This window comes from Ranitomeya variabilis, chromosome 4 (genome assembly GCF_051348905.1).
Source record: "Ranitomeya variabilis isolate aRanVar5 chromosome 4, aRanVar5.hap1, whole genome shotgun sequence".
NCBI classification, from domain to species: Eukaryota; Metazoa; Chordata; class Amphibia; order Anura; family Dendrobatidae; genus Ranitomeya; species Ranitomeya variabilis.
The window spans coordinates 677,450,234-677,473,432 of record NC_135235.1 but is presented as its reverse complement, the minus strand read 5'-3'; the positions used below and the strand labels follow the sequence as shown (position 1 = coordinate 677,473,432).

Sequence of the window (23,199 nt, the reverse complement as noted above, 5' to 3'; positions counted from 1 at the left end):
CCATAAACCAATCTAGCAATATCCACTCTCTGAAAGTCAAATCTCCCCCTCGCTTCTGAACATTGCAGTGTGCCCAAATCACATTTAACATCCATGTATTTCGTATTACTATAGTGAGAAGAATCCACTTACAGTAATTTACGGTGCATGTGTGTCTCCTGGAGCACAATCTGGGTACTATATGTTATGTAATAAAATTATATATTTGCAATTTTTACCCTCCAACATTCACTGCACTGTGTGCTAATTTCCGGAAAGCATCTGTGGAGTCAAAATAGTTACTACTCTTATAGATTAATTCACAGAGGTTTATAATTTCCAAAATGCAGTCACTTTATGGTGATTTCTATCTCTTTAATTTTTTGACATTTTGTCGAACTAGGGCTTCAGCAAATAGTGTGTCCTATCTCCTCTGGGATCTACTCCTGCAACAACTGGTTCTGGCACCAGGAGCCGCCTTATTCATTCTGCAGTAGGCCCTGGTGATGGAGGATACATAGGAACCAGATGCTCTGTCCAGATACTAATATTAAGGTACCTGGGACAAGTAGTACAATCCAGTCTGACAGAATGGGTGTGTGATGTCCACCTGAAGTAATCTGTTCAATTCAGGCAATTGGAAAGCACCACACCCTACTAAAGCTTGAAGCATATTTCCGGAAGCTGCCAGATACAGCCTTGTTCTCCTCTGGTTCAGTTCTCTGTGCTCAGCTCCTGGCTTTTGTATTTGTTTCCTTTACAGACTACTTGTGTCTTCTGGTTTTGTATTTTCTCTGCTCTCCTGGTTCTGACACGGCTACCTGACTGTTCTTCTTCCCATATAAATCCACAGAGAAGCAGGTAACACCGTGGCCCAAGCCTAGGGGTCTATGTGTAAGTTCAGAACCATGCAGAAGAGTTAAAAAAGTTAAAGGGTGATGGGAAAAATTTAGACTATAAACAATAACACGTCTACTGAAATGATCTAGCTGAACAGTCTTCATCAGATGAGTAACTGGTGGTGAAATCTCTCTAGGGTAATTAGAGTATGGAGCTCGGTGGCTCTTGGGAATCTAAACTGTCATAATGGCCAATACTCTCCATCAGTGAGTTTCCAGAAGAAATGTTAGAAATTTAAAGAGAACTATTTATAATACTGCAGAGCTGAAGTGTTTTAAATTTAGATATGAAATTTTAGGGATTTGGAAAAAGCAATTGAGACCTTTTTTAAAGACTTCAAGAGAGTTGCAGACGCACATAGGTGAAGCAGGCCAATCCCACCACAAATCATACAAAACTGAAAACTGTAAACCAATAGACATAGAATAAAAAAACATGTTACATCCCCAACATGTTATGTGGGACGAGCTCCAACACTAATCCTGAATTGCACTATTTTATGATGGACCATTGGAGCTACTATGAGTTCTGACCAGAAGAGTAGAGAAAGCATTACAGCTCCCCATTTCAGGAGAGATTGTACAGTAATCTGAATTCCTTAGGATCGAAAACAATGTAATTCATGAAGCAGAGTGAAGCCATGAAACCAGGGCACGAGCCATGCTGACACATCTCCTGCAGGCGTGAATAAATGTATATTCCAGCTATCGACCACACACACCTTAAAGATGTATCATGGCACCGGTGTAATGTTATTTGTATAGTTTATCGTGATTATGTTTGACGTTAGTAGGTTTTAAAAGAAGTTGAAAAGTCAGGATAAAGGAAAACTGTTGTTATTGTACAGAAATTTACACTTGGCCCTCACTGCACATTTAATGTTGTCGATCATATAATAAAAGTTTAGCCAAAAAGATTGGACCTGGTCTTGTAGGGACCATGTCCATGTGAGCACATTCAGCAGAACAGAAGAGAGAGAAGGTAAATTCATCATCCAATAAGATATCAGAGATCTAGGAAGCCAACAGCATCATTACCCTCCGCTTCCTCTTACAGGTCCATCATAATATCCTTTTAAGTGATTTTCTAAGTTTTCAGCACATTCCACATACTCTGTCATTTGGCTTTGTAGTTTACACACTTGGTCAGGTAGGGTTCAGTTTCTTCTAATTCCAGGGGGTAAGTGGATCATCCAGGTTTTAAGTTCTATAGAAAAGGCTTTTTAATGGCAAATGTCATTTGAAGAGTTTTGGGCGAAGGAGAATGATGTGGTCTACAGGGAAAATGGTTATCATACTATTGTGATATAGCTGGGATACACCACCAATAAAGCAGCCACAGCTGGTGACTGAGAAGAATCTGTGACTTCTCTGCATTTAGTGGTTACTACTCACCTGGGTAGTTATATGTAGGAATCTCATCTTTATACCGCTGATCACCCCTCACATATATCTCTGTAGCATTAATATGGGTCAGATCTTCACCCTAAAACAAATATTGTAAGAGTCACAGACAGATGGAGATGTCACATCTATGATCAGCTCTAATCCTGCCATCTCCACCGTTCTCAGTACACAAGTATAAAACATATAATACTGGTGAATAAAACAAGACTGAACACAAGACCTTCACAGCCGTCTACACATCATAGAGGATATCTATGACACCTGCTCTCCATCTACCTGAAGATCCAGGGGAACATTGTGATCTTCTTGTTTACAGTCCTGTGGAAGAAGAGGAAGGGGACATCTCTCTGGTGTTGTCCTCTTACTGGATAAATCTGAAGGAAACATATACAGGGACTGAATTAATTCTTTACGTACAGATAATTATAGGCCATGTGTATGTAGTCCTGTCTATCTATTACCTGGTGATGTGAGGGTCTGGGGAACCTCCATCATCACGTCATTGTACACATCTTTGTGTCCTTCTAAATACTCCCACTCCTCCATGGAGAAATAGACAGCGACATCTTGACACCTTATAAAAACCTGAGACATATAATGATGCCATCATCCCCCGATCCCTTCATAGTGTTACAGTATAGTTTCCCAGAAAAAAAATATATCTTTGTACTGTGTTAGCCAGTAGATAGAAAAATATAAAAAATTGAGAGTCCTCAGTGATTGATACCTTTTAATGGCTAATTGAAAAGATGGTAACAAATTGCAAGCTTTCGAGACTACTCAGAAATCTTCATCAGGCATAGAATAACACAAAATCTGAAGAGTCACATATTTATGCACAAGAGGACACATGAAAGGCTAAAACAAGTGATGTGAAGCAGAACTGTCAATGTGGGACGGGGAGAGAACAGTTGTGGCTTTAAATATTGGAGCAGTTCATAGATAAGGAGTGTGAGTTTTATTGACTTGTGATTGAGGGCTGGTCTATCATTGTGATGCCCCCACAGGTCTGAGAAGCACACTCCTTATTTGATAGAAATACATAAATCCATGCAACACATTCATTCCTGCATTGAGTGTGTCAAAGGTTGTCATAAGTTTATACTCCTTAGAAGTTACCTTTTGGGGGCAACCCGATCAGATGTCAATCATAGGACATTAAAACTTTCACACTCCTTATCTATGAACTGCTCCAAAATTTACGGCCACAAACATTTTCTACCCGTACCACTAAACAGTTCTGCTTCACGACACTTGTCTTATCTATTGCATTATTCATGTGTCTTCTTGTGCATAAAATATGAAAAAGTGGCTTTATTCAACGCGTTTCAGAGTACTATGACTCCTTCATCAGTAAACCACAAAGTATATACTTTTGTGGTTTCCTGATGAAGGAATCCTAGCACTCCGAAACTCGTTGAATAAAGCCACTTTTTCAACTGAATATCCATTTGGACTTCTATCTTTCAAGTAGCGCGGAGTTAATCTACCTTTTTATCCCACTTTTTTTTTTTTGTCTGGCTGGTCAGGAGGAGACTGGTGAATCTGCAGCAGCGAATATTTCTAAAGGCCCCGTCTCACATAGCGATTTACCAACGATCACGACCAGCGATACGACCTGGCCGTGATCGTTGGTAAGTCGCTGTGTGGTCGCTGGGGAGCTGTCACACAGACAGCTCTCTCCAGCGACCAACGATCAGGGGAACGACTTCGGCATCGTTGAAACTGTCTTCAACGATGCCGAAGTCCCCCTGCAGCACCCGGGTAACCAGGGTAAACATCGGATTACTAAGCGCAGGGCCGCGCTTAGTAACCCGATGTTTACCCTGGTTACCAAAAAAAACAAACACTACATACTCACCATCTGATGTCCGTCAGGTCCCTTGCCATCTGCTTCCTGCTCTGACAGTGCCGGCCGTACAGTGAGAGCAGAGCGCAGCGGTGACGTCACTGCTGTGCTGTGCTCTCACTGTACGGCCGGCAGACAGTCAGAGCAGGAAGCAGACGGCAAGGGACCTGACGGACATCAGATGGTGAGTATGTAGTGTTTGTTTTTTTTTTACATTTACGCTGGTAACCAGGGTAAACATCGGGTTACTAAGCGCGGCCCTGCGCTTAGTAACCCGATGTTTACCCTGGTTACCAGTGAAGACATCGCTGGATCGGTGTCACACACACCGATTCAGCGATGTCAGCGGGACCTCAACGACCAAAAAAAGGTCCAGGCCATTCCGACACGACCAGCGATCTCACAGCAGGGGCCTGATCGCTGGTACGTGTCACACATAGCGAGATCGCTACTGAGGTCGCTGTTGCGTCACAAAACTAGTGACTCAGCAGCGATCTCGCTAGCGATCTCGCTATGTGAGACGGGGCCTTAAGAGCCTGTGTGTTTGGGCTCTATCTGGTGAGTAAAATCTGATTAGAGGTATTTCTTAATACCCAGATAAGACCCTGTTGCGCTTTTACTTTCCTTCCAGCTTTTTATTGTGCCTAAAATATGTGACTTCAGATTTTCTGTTATTCTATGCCTGATGAAGAGTCCTGAGTAGTCTGAAAAGCTTGCAATTTGTTATAATCTTTTCAGTTAGCTATTAGAAGGTATCAACCACTGAGGACTATAAAATTGTAATACTTTTCTGTATAATGTCCCAGCATTCCCAGCAGTGTCACCTCTCCAGTCAGCAGCGCAATCATCTTGTAGGTGAGATCTAGGATCCTCGGTTTATTGATGTCCTCTTGTATCAGGGGGAGAGGTGGAGGCCCCGTGATTGGGCTCAGGGGTCTTCCCCATCCCACGGACTCAGGGTCCTGACAGCGCTCACTAGATGTCTTCATCACTGTGTAATCCTGGTTATGGAGAGACATATTAATAAACCTCATTACAGACATTTCCAGAGTCCTCACCTCTCCAGTTCTGTCCATCTGTTATTCCCATAAATAAGACTGATGTAATGTGAAGTCATCAGAATCTCTCACCTCTCCAGTAAGATGGAAGAGGATCTCTAGGGTGAGGTGTAATATCCTGTCTGCCATCTTGTCTCTGTCCCTATCCATCTTTGATGGGTAAATCAGGACAGGAAAGTTCTGTTCTCTTATATAGAAGATCTTCACTGAGAGGATCCAATATTGCAGAGACCTGAATGAGAAGATGAGCCGATGGAACATTATAAAAATCCTGTGTAATAATACAATTACTGGAGATAATAAGGGAAATTTATTAATTATTTTACAGTATTTATTTTAATTTTTTACATCTCCTAATAAAACCTACATACAATTGCTTCTCACAAAAATAGAATATAATCAAAAAGTTAATTTATTTTAGTTCTTCAATACAAAAAGTGAAACTCCCATATTATATAGTCATTACAAACAGATTGACCTATTTCAAGTGTTTATTTCTGTTAATGTTGATGATTATGGCTTACAACCAATGAAAACCAAAAGTCATTATCTCAGTAAATTAGAATACTTTATAACACCAGCCTGAAAAATTATTTTAAAATCCGAAATGTTGGCCTACTGAAATGTATGCTCAGTAAATGCACTCAATACTTGGTCGAGGTTCCCTTTGCATCAATTACTGAATCATTGAGGCATGGCGGCGATCAGCCTGTGGCACTGCTGAGGTGTTATGGAAGCCCATGTTGCTTTGACTGCAGTCTTCAGCTCGTCTGCATTGTTGGGTCTGGTGTCTCTCATCTTCCTCTTGACAATACCCCTTAGATTCTCTATGGTGTTAAGATCAGGCAAGTTTGCTGGACAATCAAGCACAGTGATACTGTTATTTTTAAGCCAGGTATTGGTACTTTTGGCAGTGTGGACAGGTGCCAAGTCCTGGTGGAGAATGAAATTTCCGTCTACAAAAAGCTTGTCGGCAGAGGGAAGCATGAAGTGCTCTAAAATTTCCTGGTAGATGGCTGCGCTGACTTTGGTCTTGATAAAACACGGTGGTCCTACATCAGCAGACGACATGGCTAGCCAAGCCACTGATTGTGCAAACTTCATACTAGACCTCCAGCAGCTTGGATTGTGTCCTCTCCACTCTTCCTCCAGACTTTGGGACCTTGATTTCTGAATGAAATGCAACATTTACTTTCCTTGTGAAGTGTCAATGACTGCCTTCTGGGTATCTGTCAAATCAGCAGTCTTCCCCATGAATGTGGAGCCTACTGAAACCGACTAATGGACCTTTTTAAACACTTAGGAAGCCTTTGCAGGTGTTTATTGTTAACCCCTTTACCCCAAGGGTGGTTAGCATGTTAATGACTGGGCCACTTTTTACAATTCTGATGACTGTCCCTTTATGAGATAACTCTGTAACGCTTCCATGGATCCCGGAGATTCTGAGATTGTTTTCTCGTGACATATTGTACTTCATGATAGTGGTAACATTTCTTTGATATGACTTGTGTTTAATAGTGAAAAAAAATGAAATTTGGTGAAAATTTCACAATTTCCAACTTTTAATTTTCATGCCCTTAAATCAGAGAGACATGTCACACAAAATACTTAATAAGTAACATTTTCCACATGTCTACTTTACATCAGTACAATTTTGGAACCAATTTTTTTTTTTTTTGCTAGGAAGTTAAAAGGGTGAAAAGTTGAACAGCGATTGCTCATTTTACAACACCATTTTTTTTTTAGGGACCACATCTAATTTGAAGTCACTTTGAGGGGTCTATATGACAGAAAATACCCAGAAAATACCCAAACGTGACACCATTCTAAAAACTGCACCCCTTAAGGTGCTCAAAACCACATTCAAGAAGTTTATTAACCCTTCGGGTGCTTCACAGGAATTTTTGGGAATGTTTAAAAAAAAAAATGAACCTTAACTTTTTTTCACAAATAAATTATTTCAGATCCAATTATTTTTTTTCACTTTATCAAGGTTAACGTGAGGAATTGGACCCCAAAAGTTGAGTTGTTTTGCATTTTGTCCTGAGTACGCTAAAACTCCATATGTGCGGGTAAACCACTGTTTGAGTGCACGAAAATTATGTCACGAAAAAATAATCTCAGAATCGCCGGGATCCATTGAACAGTTCCAGAGTTATTACCACATAAAGGGACAGTGGTCAGAATTGTAAAATTGGCTTGGTCATTAACATGCATGCAAAAGACCCTCGGGGGTAAATATGTTAAAGTAATTGTTTTAAGGGATTACACACGTAGTCAAAATTGTTGGTACCCCTCATTTAATGACAGATAAACCCACAATGGTCACAGAAATAACTTGCATCTGACAAAAGTAATAATAAATAAAAAATCTCTATGAAAATTAACAAATTAAAGTCAGACATTGCTTTTCAACCATGCTTCCACAGAATTAAAAAAAAATAAAATTCCTCTCTACAGCTATATGCATATATCTGTAAGTCGTTATCCCCATTATAGTGTAGCATCGACTGTAAAACACAGGGGGCTCCTGCACATCTACTGTGCGCCCCTATAACTGGGATGTACAATGACGGTATTTTACATTAACGGTTCTTTGGTTAAACAAGTTATCACCGATCCATGGGCTCCACAGGATAGGTGATCGCTTAGGTCCGACCATTAGAAACTGCACCGATCGGAAGAATGGGGAAGTTTTATCCATGACAGGACACTTATTCCCATTTTAAAATGCAGCACAGATGTCTGACTGCAGTTCCATTCATTCTCTTTGGGGTTGCCAGAAAAAAAATAAGAGTAGCGCTCGCAGCCACAAACTGAATGAATTGATCGGTGGTCAAATCGGACATACCTCTCCAGTCTAAAGGGGATAAAAGTTCCACATTCTGCCGACTGGGTCCCAGCAGTCAGACCCCCCACCACCACCAATCAATACGTTACCACTAATCCTGTGGAGAGGTGATTATTTTTTTCACAGGAGAACCCCTGTAAGTGCATCTCTGACACTTTTATCCAAGTATCTAATCTCTAATGGAAATAAAGAATCTTCTCCTAATTAATATCAGAGAGAACAGATGACTGCCATATACAACATAATCCACTATATCAAGGCCAATATTACCGCATACAGGGAAGAAATACCACCACACCATGAACAGGTCATAGTGACTGAATACTACATATTACCAGCATATAGGCACCAAATAATACCACATACAAGGAAAAATACAGCCACACCATAACTAGACTACATATTCCACCACATAGTGACCGAATAATACCACATACAGGGGATAAATACCGCCATACCATGACCAGACCATAAATTACCACCGATAATACGACAAATAGGGGATAAATACCACTACACGGTGACCAGACCACATATTACCATCACATAGTGACTGAATACTACAATACTGATCATGAATACAAACCAAAATACTAAGAACACTGTTATTACCACCAGAGACATTATACACAAGAGCTCTGTATATACTGTCAGTGTACAGGTAATACAGTGGTCTGGTCACTGGTGACATTATACACAGGAGCTCTGTATATAGTGTCAGTGTACAGGTAATACAGGGATCACCAGTGACTTTACACAGGAGCACTGTATATAGTATACGGGGTACAGGTAAAATAGTGACACCAGTGACATTATATACAAGACCTCTGTGTATAGTGTACAGGTAATACAGTGGTCTCTGGTGTACAGATAATACAGTGATCACCAGTGACATACACATGAACTCTGTATATAGTGTCAGTGTACAGGTAATACAGTGATCACCAGTGACCTATATATGAGCTCTGTATATAGTGTCAGTGTACAGGTTATACAGTGATCACCAGTGACATTATACTCAGGAACTAATAATAAACTGACTCACTGGTGACGTCTCTAGTTGAAGTCCTTCTTCTTCGCTTTTCTTCTACAGCCAGCACAGACTGCCATCACTGCTTCCAGCCAGGACTTATCTCTGCAAAAAATAACACACAGTCCTCAATAGCTGATCGCTTCCAGAGCACTTTCCCCACTTTTTCCCTGACTTCTACACTACATCAGATGAAGAAAAAAAGCGACATAGTGCCGCTCTGCACAGTAAAAGGACCCCCCTTTTGTTCCCTCCATGGAAAAGTGTACAGGTAATATAGTGATCACCAGTGACCTATATATGAGCTCTGTATATAGTGTCAGTGTACAGGTTATACCGTGATCACCTGTCATGTCGGACGCTGTTCATACCAGGGCGTTCGACAGACAGCGGTAATTCCGCTTTTGTCCACTATGTGCTCAGTGGCGTCGGCTAGATTTTATCTAGCTGGTCCGGGGTTAATTTAGCTGGTGCTCGGATTGGAAGCTGGGCCACGCCCACTGCCTTTAAATAGTTCTTCTGAACATTGGGCGTCGCCGATTATAGCTTCTGTCTAGTGCTTGGTTATCTCGGTCTGGAGTGGTGAGCTAGGAGTTGGAGTATCGTATCTGGTGGTGTATTTCCCTTTGTCTTATTTACTCCTTCCTATATTTGTATTTGTTTTGCCCTGCGCATTTATAGTGTTATCCTGAGTGACTGCGGCGTGGTGTATATTTTCCGTTATCCTTGTCTGTGCTAACTGTGGGTATTGGTGTATTATCTCTTCACTGGGTGGTGGGTTGTGGTTTCAGCCTAGGGTTGAAACAGGAGATAGGGTGAGGGTGGAGGCCTAGACATGCACACAATCAGTGTAAACTCTAGGTAGAGGGTCAGTCAGGATTTCTCTAGTCTGAGGGAAATTGCAGGGGCCCGGGTTATTAGCTCTTGCCCACCTAGGCTTCCCGTGACATCACCAGTGACATTATACACAGGAACTCTGTACACAGTATATAGTGTATAGTATGCATGTACATGTAATAAACTGACTCACTGGTGACGTCTCTAGTTGAAGTCCTTCTTCGCTTTTCTTCTACAGCCAGCACAGACTGCCATCACTGCTTCCAGCCAGGACTCATCTCTGCAAAAAATAACACACAGTCCTCAATAGCTGATCGCTTCCAGAGCACTTTCCCCACTTTTCCCTGACTTCTACACTACATCAGATGAAGAAAAAAAGCAACATAGTGCCGCTCTGCACAGTAAAAGAACCCCCCTTTTATTCCCTCCATGGAAAAGTTTCCTAAAAAGTATATTATATTACAGTAGTAATAATGTCCCTAATTGGACAATAAAGAAATTATGCTCCCCACTTGTCACCATAAACTAATATAGCATGTTCCTCATTCTGGCCCCCAAACAGTAATTAAGTCCCTCATCCTGGCCCCCTTTATTTAAAAATCTCGCACAAGCTGGCCCGCTTTATTTTAGAATATGCCCCAGCCTGGCCCCCTATGTCCCTGGCCCCTTATGTCCCTTGTGCAGCCTGGCCCACAGTTATCCATCCTGCCCCCCAGTAATCCATTCTGGCCCCCATATGTCCCTTGTCCTGCCCCCTATATCTCTCCTGGACCCCCATATATCCATCCTGGTCCATTGTCCTGGCCTCCCCCCCATAAATCCAACCTGACTCCCCTCATATATCCATCCAGGTCCCACTTAAATATGCATCCTGGACCCTTATATATGCATCCTGGCTGCCCCATATATATCTCCATCCTGGCCCCCTATATATGCATCCTGGACCCCCCATATATATGCATCCTGGTCCCTTGTCCAGCCCCCCCCCCATAAATTCATCCTGCCCCCCATATATATGTATCCTGGCTCCCCCATATATGCATCCTGACGCCCCAATATTTATCCATTCTGGCTCCCCATATATATCCATCATGGCCCTCCATATATGCATCCTGGCCACCAATATATATGCATCCTGGTCCCACTTATATATGCATCCTGGCCCCTCATATATGCATCCTGGCTGCCCCATATATATCCATCCTGGCACCCCCATATATATCCATCCTGGCCCCCCATATATGCATCCTGGACCCCCCATATATATGCATCCTGGTCCCTTGTCCAGCCCCCCCATAAATTCATCCTGCCCCCCATATATATGTATGATGGCTCCCCCATATATATATGCATCCTGGCGCCCCAATATTTATCCATTCTGGCTCCCCATATATATCCATCATGGCCCTCCATATATGCATCCTGGCCACCAATATATATGCATCCTGGCCTCCCCATATATATGCATCTTGGCTCTACCTCATATATCCATCCTGGTCCCACTTATATTTGCATCCTGGCCCCTCATATATGCATCCTGGCTGCCCCATATATATCCATCCTGGCACCCCCATATATATCCATCCTGGCCCCCCATATATGCATCCTGGACCCCCCATATATATGCATCCTGGTCCCTTGTCCAGCCCCCCCATAAATTCATCCTGCCCCCCATATATATGTATCCTGGCTCCCCCATATATATATGCATCCTGGCGCCCCAATATTTATCCATTCTGGCTCCCCATATATATCCATCCTGGCACCCCCATATATATCCATCCTGGCCCCCCATATATGCATCCTGGACTCCCCATATATATGCATCCTGGTCCCTTGTCCAGCCCCCCCATAAATTCATCCTGCCCCCCGTATATATGTATCCTGGCTCACTCATATATATATGCATCCTGGCGCCCCAATATTTATCCATTCTGGCTCCCCATATATGCATCCTGGCCACCAATATATATGCATCCTGGCCTCCCCATATATATGCATCTTGGCTCTATCATATATTCATCCTGGTCCCCCATATATATGCATCCTGGCTCCACCATACATATCCATCCTTGTCCTGCCCCCCCATATATTCTCATGGCCCCTCATATATATCCATTCTGGCCCCCCATATATATGTATCCTGTTCTCTTGTCCTGCCCCCCAATAAATCCACCCTGGCCCCCCATATATCGATCCTGGACACCCCATATATATGCATCCTGTTCCCTTGTCCTGCACCCCCTCCATAAATCCATCCTGGCTCTGCTTTATATCCATCCTGGTCGCCCATATATCTGCATCCTGGCCCCCCCATATATATGCATCCTGGTCCTTTGTCCTGAATATTATATATATATATATATATATATATATATATATATATATATATATAGATAGATAGATAGATAGATATATATATATATATATATATATACACACACATACATGCACACACACACACACATATACACATACAGTGCCTTGCAAATGTATTCGGCTCCCTGGAACTTTTCAACCTTTTCCCACATATCATGCTTCAAACATAATGATACCAAATGTAAATTTTTCGTGAAGAAACAACAACAAGTGGCACACAATTGTGAAGTTGAACGAAATTTATTGGTTATTTTAAATCTTTTGGAAATTCAAAAACTGAAAAGTGGGGCGTGCAATATTATTTGGCCCCTTTACTTTCAATGCAGCAAACTCACTCCAGAAGTTCATTGTGGATCTCTGAATGATCCAATGTTGTCTGTCCTAAATGCCTAATGATGATAAATATAATCCACCTGTGTGTAATCAAGTCTCCGTATCAATGCACTTTCTCTGTGATAGTCTCAGGGTTCTGTTTGAAGCACAGAGAGCATCATGAAGACCAAGGAACACAACAGGCAGATCCATGATACTGTTGTGGATAAGTGTAAAGCCGGATTTGGATACAAAATGATTTCCAAAACTTTACACATCCCAAGGAGCACTGTGCAAGCGATCATATTGAAATGGAAGGATTATCATACCACTGCAAATCTACCAAGACCAGGCCGTCCCTCTAAACTTTCATCTCAAACAAGGAGAAGACTGATCAGAGTTGTAGCCAAGAGGCCCATGAGCACTCTGGATGAACTGCAGAGATCTACACCAGAGGTGGGACACTTTGTCCATAGGACAAAAATCAGTCATACACTGCACAAATCTGACCTTTATGGAAGAATGGCAAGAAGAAAGCCATTTCTCAAACATATCCATAAAAAGTGTAATTTAAAGTTTGCAACAAGCCACCTGGGAGACACACCAAACGTGTGGAAGAAGGTGCTCTGGTCAGATGAAACCAAAATCGAACATTTTGGCAACAATGCCAAACGATATGTTTGGGGTAAAGGCAACACACCCTGAACACACCATCCCCACTGTCAAACATGGTGGCCTGCTTTTCTTCAGCAGGGACAGGGAAGATGGTTAAAATTGATGGGAAGATGGATGGAGCCAAATACAGGACCATTCTTGAAAACCTGTTTGAAAACCTGTTTGAATCTGCAAAAGACTTAAGACTCGGATGGAGATTTGTCTTCCAACAAGACAATGATCCCAAACATAAAGCAAAATCTACAATGGAATGGTTCCCAAATAAACGTATCCAGGTGTTAGAATGGCCACGTCAAAATCCAGACCTCAATCCAATCGAGAATCTGTGGAAAGAGCTGAAAACTGCTGTTCACAAATGATCTCCATCAAACCTCACTGAGCTCGAGCTGTTTGCCATGGAAGAAAGAACAAGAATTTCAGTCTCTCGATGTACAAAACTGATAGAGACATACCCCAAGCGACTAGCAGCTGTAATTGCAGCTAAAGATGGCGCAACAAAGTATTAAGTTAAAGGGGCCGAATAATATTGCATGCCCCACTTTTCAGTTTTTGAATTTCCACAAAAATTTAAATTAACCAATAAATATTGTATGAAGCATGATATGTGGGAAAAGGTTGAAAAGTTCCAGGGAGTCGAATACTTTCGCAAGGCAATCAATATGTATATTATATATGTATCCTGGTCTTCCCATATGTATCCATCCTGGCTCCCCGTGCCCCATATGTATCCATCGTGGCCCCTCACATATATCCATCCTGGACCTTTTTTCCTGCCCCCCATATACCCATCCTGGCTTCACGGAGAGAAAACAGACAGAAAGACAAACACAGACAGACAGAAGATTCTTCTTACCTTCCTGCGCTCCCGACGGCATCCTCCTCCTCCTCTGCAGGTCCGGCGCACAGATAGTAAAATGGCCACCGACATAGAGGCCGGCGGATGATATACGCACACGTGCCAGTATCGATCGGGACGTGTGACGCCGCGGTTCAGGTAATGACTGCTGCCTGCACGTGCCCCTGCCCTTTCTCTGTCTGTGCTTTTAAAGGGCCCGTGACCCTAAAAACCGCAGACTTTTTTTTTTTTTGCCTCCTCTCCTTCCAACTGCCAAAGGCCCATCGGGGATTTCCCCGATACCCTGCCAGGCCAGTCCAACCCTGTTGGTATTGCTGTGCAGAGATTCTCTGCTTGGCAATAAATTTCAATCTCTCTCTCTAAAAAGGATCTCGCTGCTGCTTTAAAGTGTTAAATAGTGCAATGCCTTGGACAAGGTATGAAAACATTAGATATTTCACGAAAACTTAAGCGTGATCATCATACTGTAAAGAGATTTGTGACTGAAACAGAGCACAGACAGAGTTCATGCAGATAAAGGCATGAGGAAGGTTTCTGCCAAATTCATTGGATTAAGAGAGCTGCTGCCAAAATATCATTACAAAGCAGCAAACAGTTATTTGAAGCTGCTGGTGCCTCTGGAGTCCCTCAAACCTCAAGGTGTAGGATCCTTCAAAGGTTTGCTGTGGTGCATAAACCTACTATTTGGCCACCTCTAAACAGTGTTCACAAGCAGAAACGGTTGCAGTGGGCCCAGATATATATGAAGACTAATTTTCAAACAGTCTTGTTTACTGATGAGTGTCGAGCAACCCTGGATGGTCCAGATGGATGGAGTAGTGGATGGTTGGTGGATGGCCACCATGTCCCAACAAGGCTGCGGAGTCAGCAAGGAGGTGGAGTCATGTTTTGGGCCGGAATCATGGGAAAACAGCTGGTAGGGCACTTTAAGGATCCTGAAGGTGTGAAAATGACCTCTGCAAAGTATATAGAGTTTCTGACTGACAACTTTCTTCCATGGTATAAAAAGCAGAAACGTGCCTTCAGGAGCAAAATCATCTTCATGCATGACAATGCACCATCTCATGTTGCAAAGAATACCTCTGAGTCATTGGCTGCTATGGGCATAAAAGGAGATAAACTCATGGTGTGGCCACCATCTTCCCCTGACCTCAACCCTGTAGAGAACCTTTGGAATATCATCAAGCAAAAGATCTATGAGGGTGGGAGGCAGTTCACATCAAAACTGCAGCTCTGGGAGGCTATTCTGACTTCATGCAAAGAAATTCCTTTTTGGAAGTGCATTGAACAGCAGCAAGGTGGATTGCTGCTGAGGGGAAAAAGAAAAAAAAAATCTTCAAATCTCCAGCTTAGCGAGTGTGAAGGAACTGAGTGTGACCTGAGCGTAAGTGTGAACGGCAGTAAGTGTGACTTATGATTCAGTGACTTGGATTCAGGGAGTTTCCAAGGGAAGAATTACTGAATTGCTGTCTGTATCTTAATACTTTGCATTTGTTTGTTTTTTATTTAACGTTTCTGTGTGGTGCAATCCTCATTAGGAAATGTGCTCCACTATTGTTAATGCCATCCAATGCACATCTTGCCACATGTATGCAGTCCTTGAGCAGCCGGTCGAGGGTGCATACTGCTGTGTGAGATGTGAGCATGTTGTGCATTTGGAAGCCAAGATTCTGGATCTAAATGTGCAGCTGGCAACACTGAGATTCATAGACAATATGGAAAGGAGTCTTCTGCTCACTAAGCAGACACTCAATGGGATAGATGAAGGGGGGATGGTAGGATGGAGCCGCAGGACAGTGGAGTGGCAAGCTGGGTGACAGAAGGCCGGGTAGAGGGAAGAGTGCCAGGGAGGCTAGTTCTGATCTGGTACACCCCAATAAGTTTGCTAAGTTGGCAGATGAGGGGGGTGCCACTGCCAGTACAGGGGTAGCACTGCTGCAGCCAGGCATGTCCTCTGAAAGCCGGAGGAGTGACTGCTACAGTAAGGAGGAAAATAGGAGAGCAGAGCAGGCCAGACAGGTGCTGGTAGTGGGGGACTCAATTATTAGGGGAACAGATAGGGCAATCTGTCACAAAGACAGGGATCGTCTAACGGTGTGCTGCCTACCTGGCGCTCGAGTTCGACACCTCGCTGATCGGGTGGACAGATTACTGGGAGGGGCTGGTGAGGACCCAGCAGTCATGGTACACATTGGCACAAATGACAAAGTTAGAGGTAGGTGGAAGGTCCTTAAAGATGATTTCAGGGAATTAGGCTACAAGCTGAAAGCAAGGACCTCCAACTGGTATTTTCCGAAATACTGCCTGTACCACGTGCCACGCAAGAGAGGCAACGGGAGATTAGGGAGGGTAATAAGTGGCTCAAGAATTGGTGTAGGAAGGAGGGGTTTGGGTTCCTGCAGAACTGGGCCGACTTCTCAGTTGACTACAGGCTCTACGCTAGGGACGGGCTGCACCTCAATGGGGAGGGTGCAGCTGTGTTGGGGGAGAAAATGGCTAGAAGGTTGGAGGAGTGTTTAAACTAGGGATTGGTGGGACGGTATTCATTTTATAGGAGGGGAAGATAGTGCAGATAGAGACCTGGGCACAAATAAGGAAGTTGGGAGTGGCAGTGGCATGGGAGGTGGGGTGTCATGATCTCAATGGCATGAGAACATAGCATAAGCATATATAGGAACTAGCTCTTGGAAGATGGGAACTGAGCTGACCATGAACTAAACCTAACGCACAACTAGCAGTGGCCGGGTAGCATGCCTACGTTGATTCTAGATGCCCAGCACCAGCCGGAGGACTAAATAAAGCTAGCAGAGGAAAATATTAGTCCTAGCTCACCTCTAGAGAAATACCCCGAAAGGAGACAGAGGCCCCCCACATGTATTGGCGGTGAGTTGAGATGAAATAACAAACGTAGTATGAAAATAGGTTTAGCAAATTTGAGGTCCACTTACTACATAGCAGAAGACAGAAAGGACACTTTCATGGTCAGCTGAAAACCCTATCAAAAACACCATCCAGAAATTACTTTAAAACTCTGGCATTAACTCATAACACCAGAGTGGCAATTCCTGTTCACAAGAGCTTTCCAGACACAGTAACGAAACTACAGCTGTGAACTGGAACAAAAATGCAAAAACAAACATGGACAAGAGTCCAACTTATCTAGTAGTTGTCTAGGAGCAGGAACAAGCACAGAGAGGCTTCTGATAACATTGTTGACCGGCAAGCAACTAACAGAGCAGCAAGGTTATATAGCGACTCCCACATCTTGATGGGAACAGGTGAACAGAGAAGATGAAGACACCAGTTCAATTCCACCAGTAGCCACCGGGGGAGCCCAGAATCCAAATTCACAACAGTACCCCCCCCTCAAGGAGGGGGCACCGAACCCTCACCAGAACCACCAGGGCGATCAGGATGGGCCCTATGAAAGGCACGAACCAGATCGGAGGCATGAACATCAGATGCATTCACCCAAGAATTATCCTCCTGGCCGTATCCCTTCCACTTGACCAGATACTGGAGTCTCCGTCTGGAAACACGAGAGTCTAAGATTTTCTCCACAAGCCCGAGAACAACAAGGCTTGGCCCGAGCACAAACGTCACAAGACTGCACAAAGCCTCGCACATCTCGTGACAGGGAAGGCCACCAGAAGGACCTTGCCACCAAATCCCTGGTACCAAAAATGCCAGGATGACCTGCCAACGCAGAAGAATGAACCTCAGAGATGACTCTACTGGTCCAATCATCAGGAACAAACAGTTTATCAGGTGGGCAACGATCAGGTCTATCCGCCTGAAACTCCTGCAAGGCCCGCCGCAGGTCTGGAGAAACGGCTGACAATACCACTCCATCCTTAAGGATACCTGTGGGCTCAGAGTTACCAGGCGAGTCAGGCTCAAAACTCCTAGAAAGGGCATCCGCCTTAACATTCTTAGAACCCGCTAGGTATGACACCACAAAATTAAACCGAGAGAAAAATAATGACCAGCGCGCCTGTCTAGGATTCAGGCGCCTGGCGGTCTCAAGATAAATCAAATTTTTGTGGTCAGTCAATACCACCACCTGATGTCTGGCCCCCTCAAGCCAATGGCGCCACTCCTCAAAAGCCCACTTCATGGCCAAAAGCTCCCGATTCCCAACATCATAATTCCGCTCAGCGGGCGAAAATTTACGGGAAAAGAAGGCACAAGGCCTCATCACGGAGCAGTCAGAACTTTTCTGCGACAACACTGCCCCAGCTCCGATCTCAGAAGCGTCGACCTCAACCTGAAAAGGTAGAGCAACATCAGGCTGACGCAACACAGGGGCAGAGGAAAAACGGCGCTTAAGCTCCCGAAAGGCCTCCACAGCATCAGGGGACCAATCAGCAACATCAGCACCCTTCTTAGTCAAATCGGTCAATGGCTTAGCAATATCCGAAAAACCAGCAATAAATCGACGATAAAAGTTAGCAAAGCCCAAAAATTTCTGAAGACTCTTAAGAGAAGAGGGCTGCGTCCAATCACAAATAGCTTGAACCTTGACAGGATCCATTTCAATGGAAGAGGGGGAAAAAATATATCCCAAAAAGGAAATCCTCTGTACCCCAAAAACACACTTAGAACCCTTCACACACAAAGAATTAGACCGCAAAACCTGAAAAACCCTCCTGACTTGCTGGACATGAGAGTCCCAGTCATCCGAAAAAATCAGAATATCATCCAGATACACAATCATAAATTTATCCAAATAATCGCGAAAAATATCATGCATAAAGGACTGGAAAACTGACGGAGCATTAGAAAGACCAAAAGGCATCACTAAATACTCAAAGTGGCCCTCTTTATGCGAGCAAACAAATCAGTCAGCAACGGCAATGGGTATTGATATTTAACAGTGATTTTATTCAAAAGCCGATAATCAATACATGGTCTCAAAGAGCCGTCTTTTTTTGGCACAAAGAAAAAACCGGCTCCTAAGGGAGATGACGATGGACGAATATGTCCCTTTTCCAAGGACTCCTTTATATATTCTCGCATAGCAGCGTGTTCAGGCACAGACAGATTAAATAAACGACCCTTTGGGTATTTACTACCCGGGATTAAATCTATGGCACAATCGCACTCTCGGTGCGGAGGTAACGAACCAAGCTTGGATTCTTCAAAGACGTCACGATAGTCAGACAGGAACTCAGGAATTTCAGAGGGAATGGATGATGAAATGGAAACCACAGGTACATCCCCATGAGCCCCCTTACATCCCCAGCTCAACACAGACATAGCTCTCCAGTCGAGGACTGGGTTGTGAGATTGCAGCCAAGGCAATCCTAGCACCAAATCATCATGTAGACTATACAGCACCAGAAAGCGAATAATCTCCTGGTGATCCGGATTAATACGCATAGTTACTTGTGTCCAGTATTGTGGTTTATTATTAGCCAATGGGGTGGAGTCAATCCCCTTCAGAGGAATAGGAGTCTCCAAAGGCTCTAAATCATACCCACAGCGTTTGGCAAAGGACCAATCCATAAGACTCAAAGCGGCGCCAGAGTCGACATAGGCGTCCGTGGTAATAGATGACAAAGAGCAAATCAGGGTCACAGATAGAATAAATTTAGACGGTAAGGTGCAAATGGAAACAGATTTACCAAGCTTTTTAGTGCGCTTAGAGCATGCTGATATAACATGAGTAGAATCACCACAATAGAAACACAACCCATTTTTCCGTCTAAAATTCTGCCGCTCGCTTCGGGACAGAATTCTATCACACTGCATACTCTCTGGCAACTTCTCAGTGGACACCGCCAGATGGTGCACTGGTTTGCGCTCCCGCAAACGCCTATCGATCTGAATAGCCATTGTCATGGACTCATTCAGACCCGCAGGCACAGGGAACCCCACCATAACATCCTTAATGGCATCAGAGAGACCCTCTCTGAAAGTCGCCGCCAGGGCGCACTCATTCCACTGAGTAAGCACAGACCATTTACGGAATCTTTGGCAGTAAATTTCCGCTTCATCTTGCCCCTGAGATAGGGACATCAAAGTTTTTTCTGCCTGAAGCTCCAAATGAGGTTCGTCATAAAGCAACCCCAAGGCCAGAAAAAACGCATCCACATTGAGCAACGCAGGATCCCCTGGTGTCAATGAAAAAGCCCAGTCTTGAGGGTCGCCCCGGAGCAAGGAAATCACAATCCTGACCTGCTGTGCAGGGTCTCCGGCAGAGCGAGATTTCAGGGACAAAAATAATTTGCAATTATTTCGAAAATTCTGAAACCCGGATCTATTTCCCGAGAAAAATTCCGGCAAAGGAATTCTCGGCTCAGATACAGGTGCATGACAAACAAAATCTTGCAAATTTTGTACCTTCGTGGCGAGATTATTCAAACCTGCAGTTACACTCTGAAGATCCATTACAAACAGGTGGACACAGAGCCATTCAAGGGTTAAGAGGAGGTAAGAAGCAGCTAGACAGCAATTAAGGGCTAGGCAGCAAAACTCTGAGGGGAAAAAAAAAAAAAATTCCCTTCAACACTTCTTTTTCTCCTGCTTCAGCCCAAACAATTAACACTTTGAGGGCCGGTCAAACTGTCATGATCTCAATGGCATGAGAACATAGCATAAGCATATATAGGAACTAGCTCTTGGAAGATGGGAACTGAGCTGACCATGAACTAAACCTAACGCACAACTAGCAGTGGCCGGGTAGCATGCCTACGTTGATTCTAGATGCCCAGCACCAGCCGGAGGACTAAATAAAGCTAGCAGAGGAAAATATTAGTCCTAGCTCACCTCTAGAGAAATACCCCGAAAGGAGACAGAGGCCCCCCACATGTATTGGCGGTGAGTTGAGATGAAATAACAAACGTAGTATGAAAATAGGTTTAGCAAATTTGAGGTCCACTTACTACATAGCAGAAGACAGAAAGGACACTTTCATGGTCAGCTGAAAACCCTATCAAAAACACCATCCAGAAATTACTTTAAAACTCTGGCATTAACTCATAACACCAGAGTGGCAATTCCTGTTCACAAGAGCTTTCCAGACACAGTAACGAAACTACAGCTGTGAACTGGAACAAAAATGCAAAAACAAACATGGACAAGAGTCCAACTTATCTAGTAGTTGTCTAGGAGCAGGAACAAGCACAGAGAGGCTTCTGATAACATTGTTGACCGGCAAGCAACTAACAGAGCAGCAAGGTTATATAGCGACTCCCACATCTTGATGGGAACAGGTGAACAGAGAAGATGAAGACACCAGTTCAATTCCACCAGTAGCCACCGGGGGAGCCCAGAATCCAAATTCACAGCAGTGGGGTTAGAACAGTTAATAATTTAAGACAGAATAGAGGTACAGAGAGGAACATCAAGTGCATGTATACTAATGCCAGAAGCCTCACCAACAAAATGGACAAATTAGAACTAATGTTGTTGGAGCATAATTATGACATGGTGGGGATATCTGAAACATGGCTGGATGAGAGCCATGACTGGGCTGTTAACTTGCAGGGTTATAGTCTGTTCAGAAATGACCGAATGGATAGGTGAGGGGGAGGGGTGTGTTTAAATGTAAAATCATCCTTAAAACCCATCCTGCATGATAATATAGGTGAATCTAATGAAAATGTAGAGTCCCTGTGGGTGGAGATAAGGGGAGGGGGGAAAAATAATAAAATTACTGATAGGGGTTTGTTATAAATCTCCAAAAATAATGGAAGCAATGGAGAATATCCTCGTAAAGCAAATAGATGAAGCTGCGACTCAAGGAGAAGTTATTATTATGGGGGACTTCAACTACCCTGAAATAGATTGGGGAACAGAAACCTGCAGCTCCAGCAAAGGTAATCGGTTTTTGACAACTATGAGAGACAATTACCTTTCACAATCGGTTCAGGACCCAACAAGAAGGGGGGCACTGCTAGACCTAATATTAACCAACAGGCCAGACCGCATATCAAATATAAGGGTTGGGGGTCACTTGGGGAATAGTGATCACAAAATAATAAGTTTTCATGTCTCCTTTAATAAGATGTGTAGTAGGGGGGTGACAAGGACACTAAACTTCAGGAGGGCAAATTTCCAACGGATGAGAGAGGATCTTGGTGCAATTAACTGGGACGATATCCTGAGACATAAAAATACACAAAGAAAATGTGAGACGTTTATTAGCATCCTGGACAGGACCTGTGCACAGTATATACCGTATGGGAATAAACATACTAGAAATAGGAGGAAACCAATATGGCTAAATAGAGCTGTAAGGGGCGCAATAAGTGACAAAAAAAAGCATTTAGAGAATTAAAGGAAGTAGGTAGTGATGAGGCATTAAATAAATACAAAAAATTAAATGTTGTAAAAAGCAAATCAAGGCAGCAAAAATTGAGACAGAGAGACTGATTGCCAGAGAGAGTAAAAATAATCCCACAATATTCTTTAACTACGTAAATAGTAAGAAACTAAAAAATGATAGTGTTGGCCCCCTTAAAAATAGTCTAGGTGAAATGGTGGATGAGGATGAGGAAAAAGTCAATATGCTAAATGACTTTTTTTTTCATCAGTATTTACACAAGAAAATCCCATGGCAGACAAAATGACTAGTGATAAAAATTCCACATTAAATGTCACCTGCTTATCCCAGCAGGAAGTACGGCGGCGTCTAAAAATCACTAAAATTGACAAATCTTCGGGCCCGAATGGGATACACCCCCGAGTACTGCAGGAACTAAGTACAGTCATTGATAGACCATTATTTTTAATCTTTAAAGAGTCCATTATAACAGGGTCTGTACCACAGGACTGGCGTATAGCAAATGTGGTGCCAATATTCAAAAAGGGGACAAAAACTGAACTCTGTAATTATAGGCCAGTAAGCTTAACCTCTACTGTGGGTAAAATCCTGGAGGGCATTCTAAGGGATGCTATACTGGAGTATCTGAAGAGGAATAACCTTATGACCCAATATCAGCATGGGTTTACTAGGGACCGTTCATGTCAGACTAATCTGATCAGCTTCTATGAAGAGGTAAGTTCCGGACAGGACCAAGGGAACCCAGTGGACTTTTATGGACTTTTCAAAAGCTTTTGA

General features: G+C 43.4%; 2 protein-coding genes across 4 annotated transcripts in view; one reads left to right on the top strand and one right to left on the bottom strand.

The window, feature by feature from the left end:
• Positions 1-23,199, top strand: part of LOC143768210 (uncharacterized) — a 422,546-nt gene that overhangs the window by 221,920 nt on the left and 177,427 nt on the right. The window lies entirely within an intron of this gene.
• LOC143766336 (uncharacterized) overlaps positions 1-23,199 on the bottom strand; it is a 45,801-nt gene that overhangs the window by 13,521 nt on the left and 9,081 nt on the right. For 2 of the 3 annotated variants that reach the window (XM_077253934.1, XM_077253936.1), the window contains exons 2-8: positions 10,104-10,190; positions 9,089-9,178; positions 5,265-5,424; positions 4,959-5,135; positions 2,747-2,870; positions 2,562-2,659; positions 2,274-2,364 (exon numbers count right to left, since the gene is read on the bottom strand). In XM_077253934.1, coding sequence (XP_077110049.1) covers positions 2,274-2,364; positions 2,562-2,659; positions 2,747-2,870; positions 4,959-5,135; positions 5,265-5,342 — 568 coding nt within the window. In that variant the 5' untranslated portion in view covers positions 5,343-5,424; positions 9,089-9,178; positions 10,104-10,190. The remainder of the gene's footprint in view (positions 1-2,273; positions 2,365-2,561; positions 2,660-2,746; positions 2,871-4,958; positions 5,136-5,264; positions 5,425-9,088; positions 9,179-10,103; positions 10,191-23,199) is intronic. The other variant, XM_077253935.1, reaches the window with a different exon arrangement.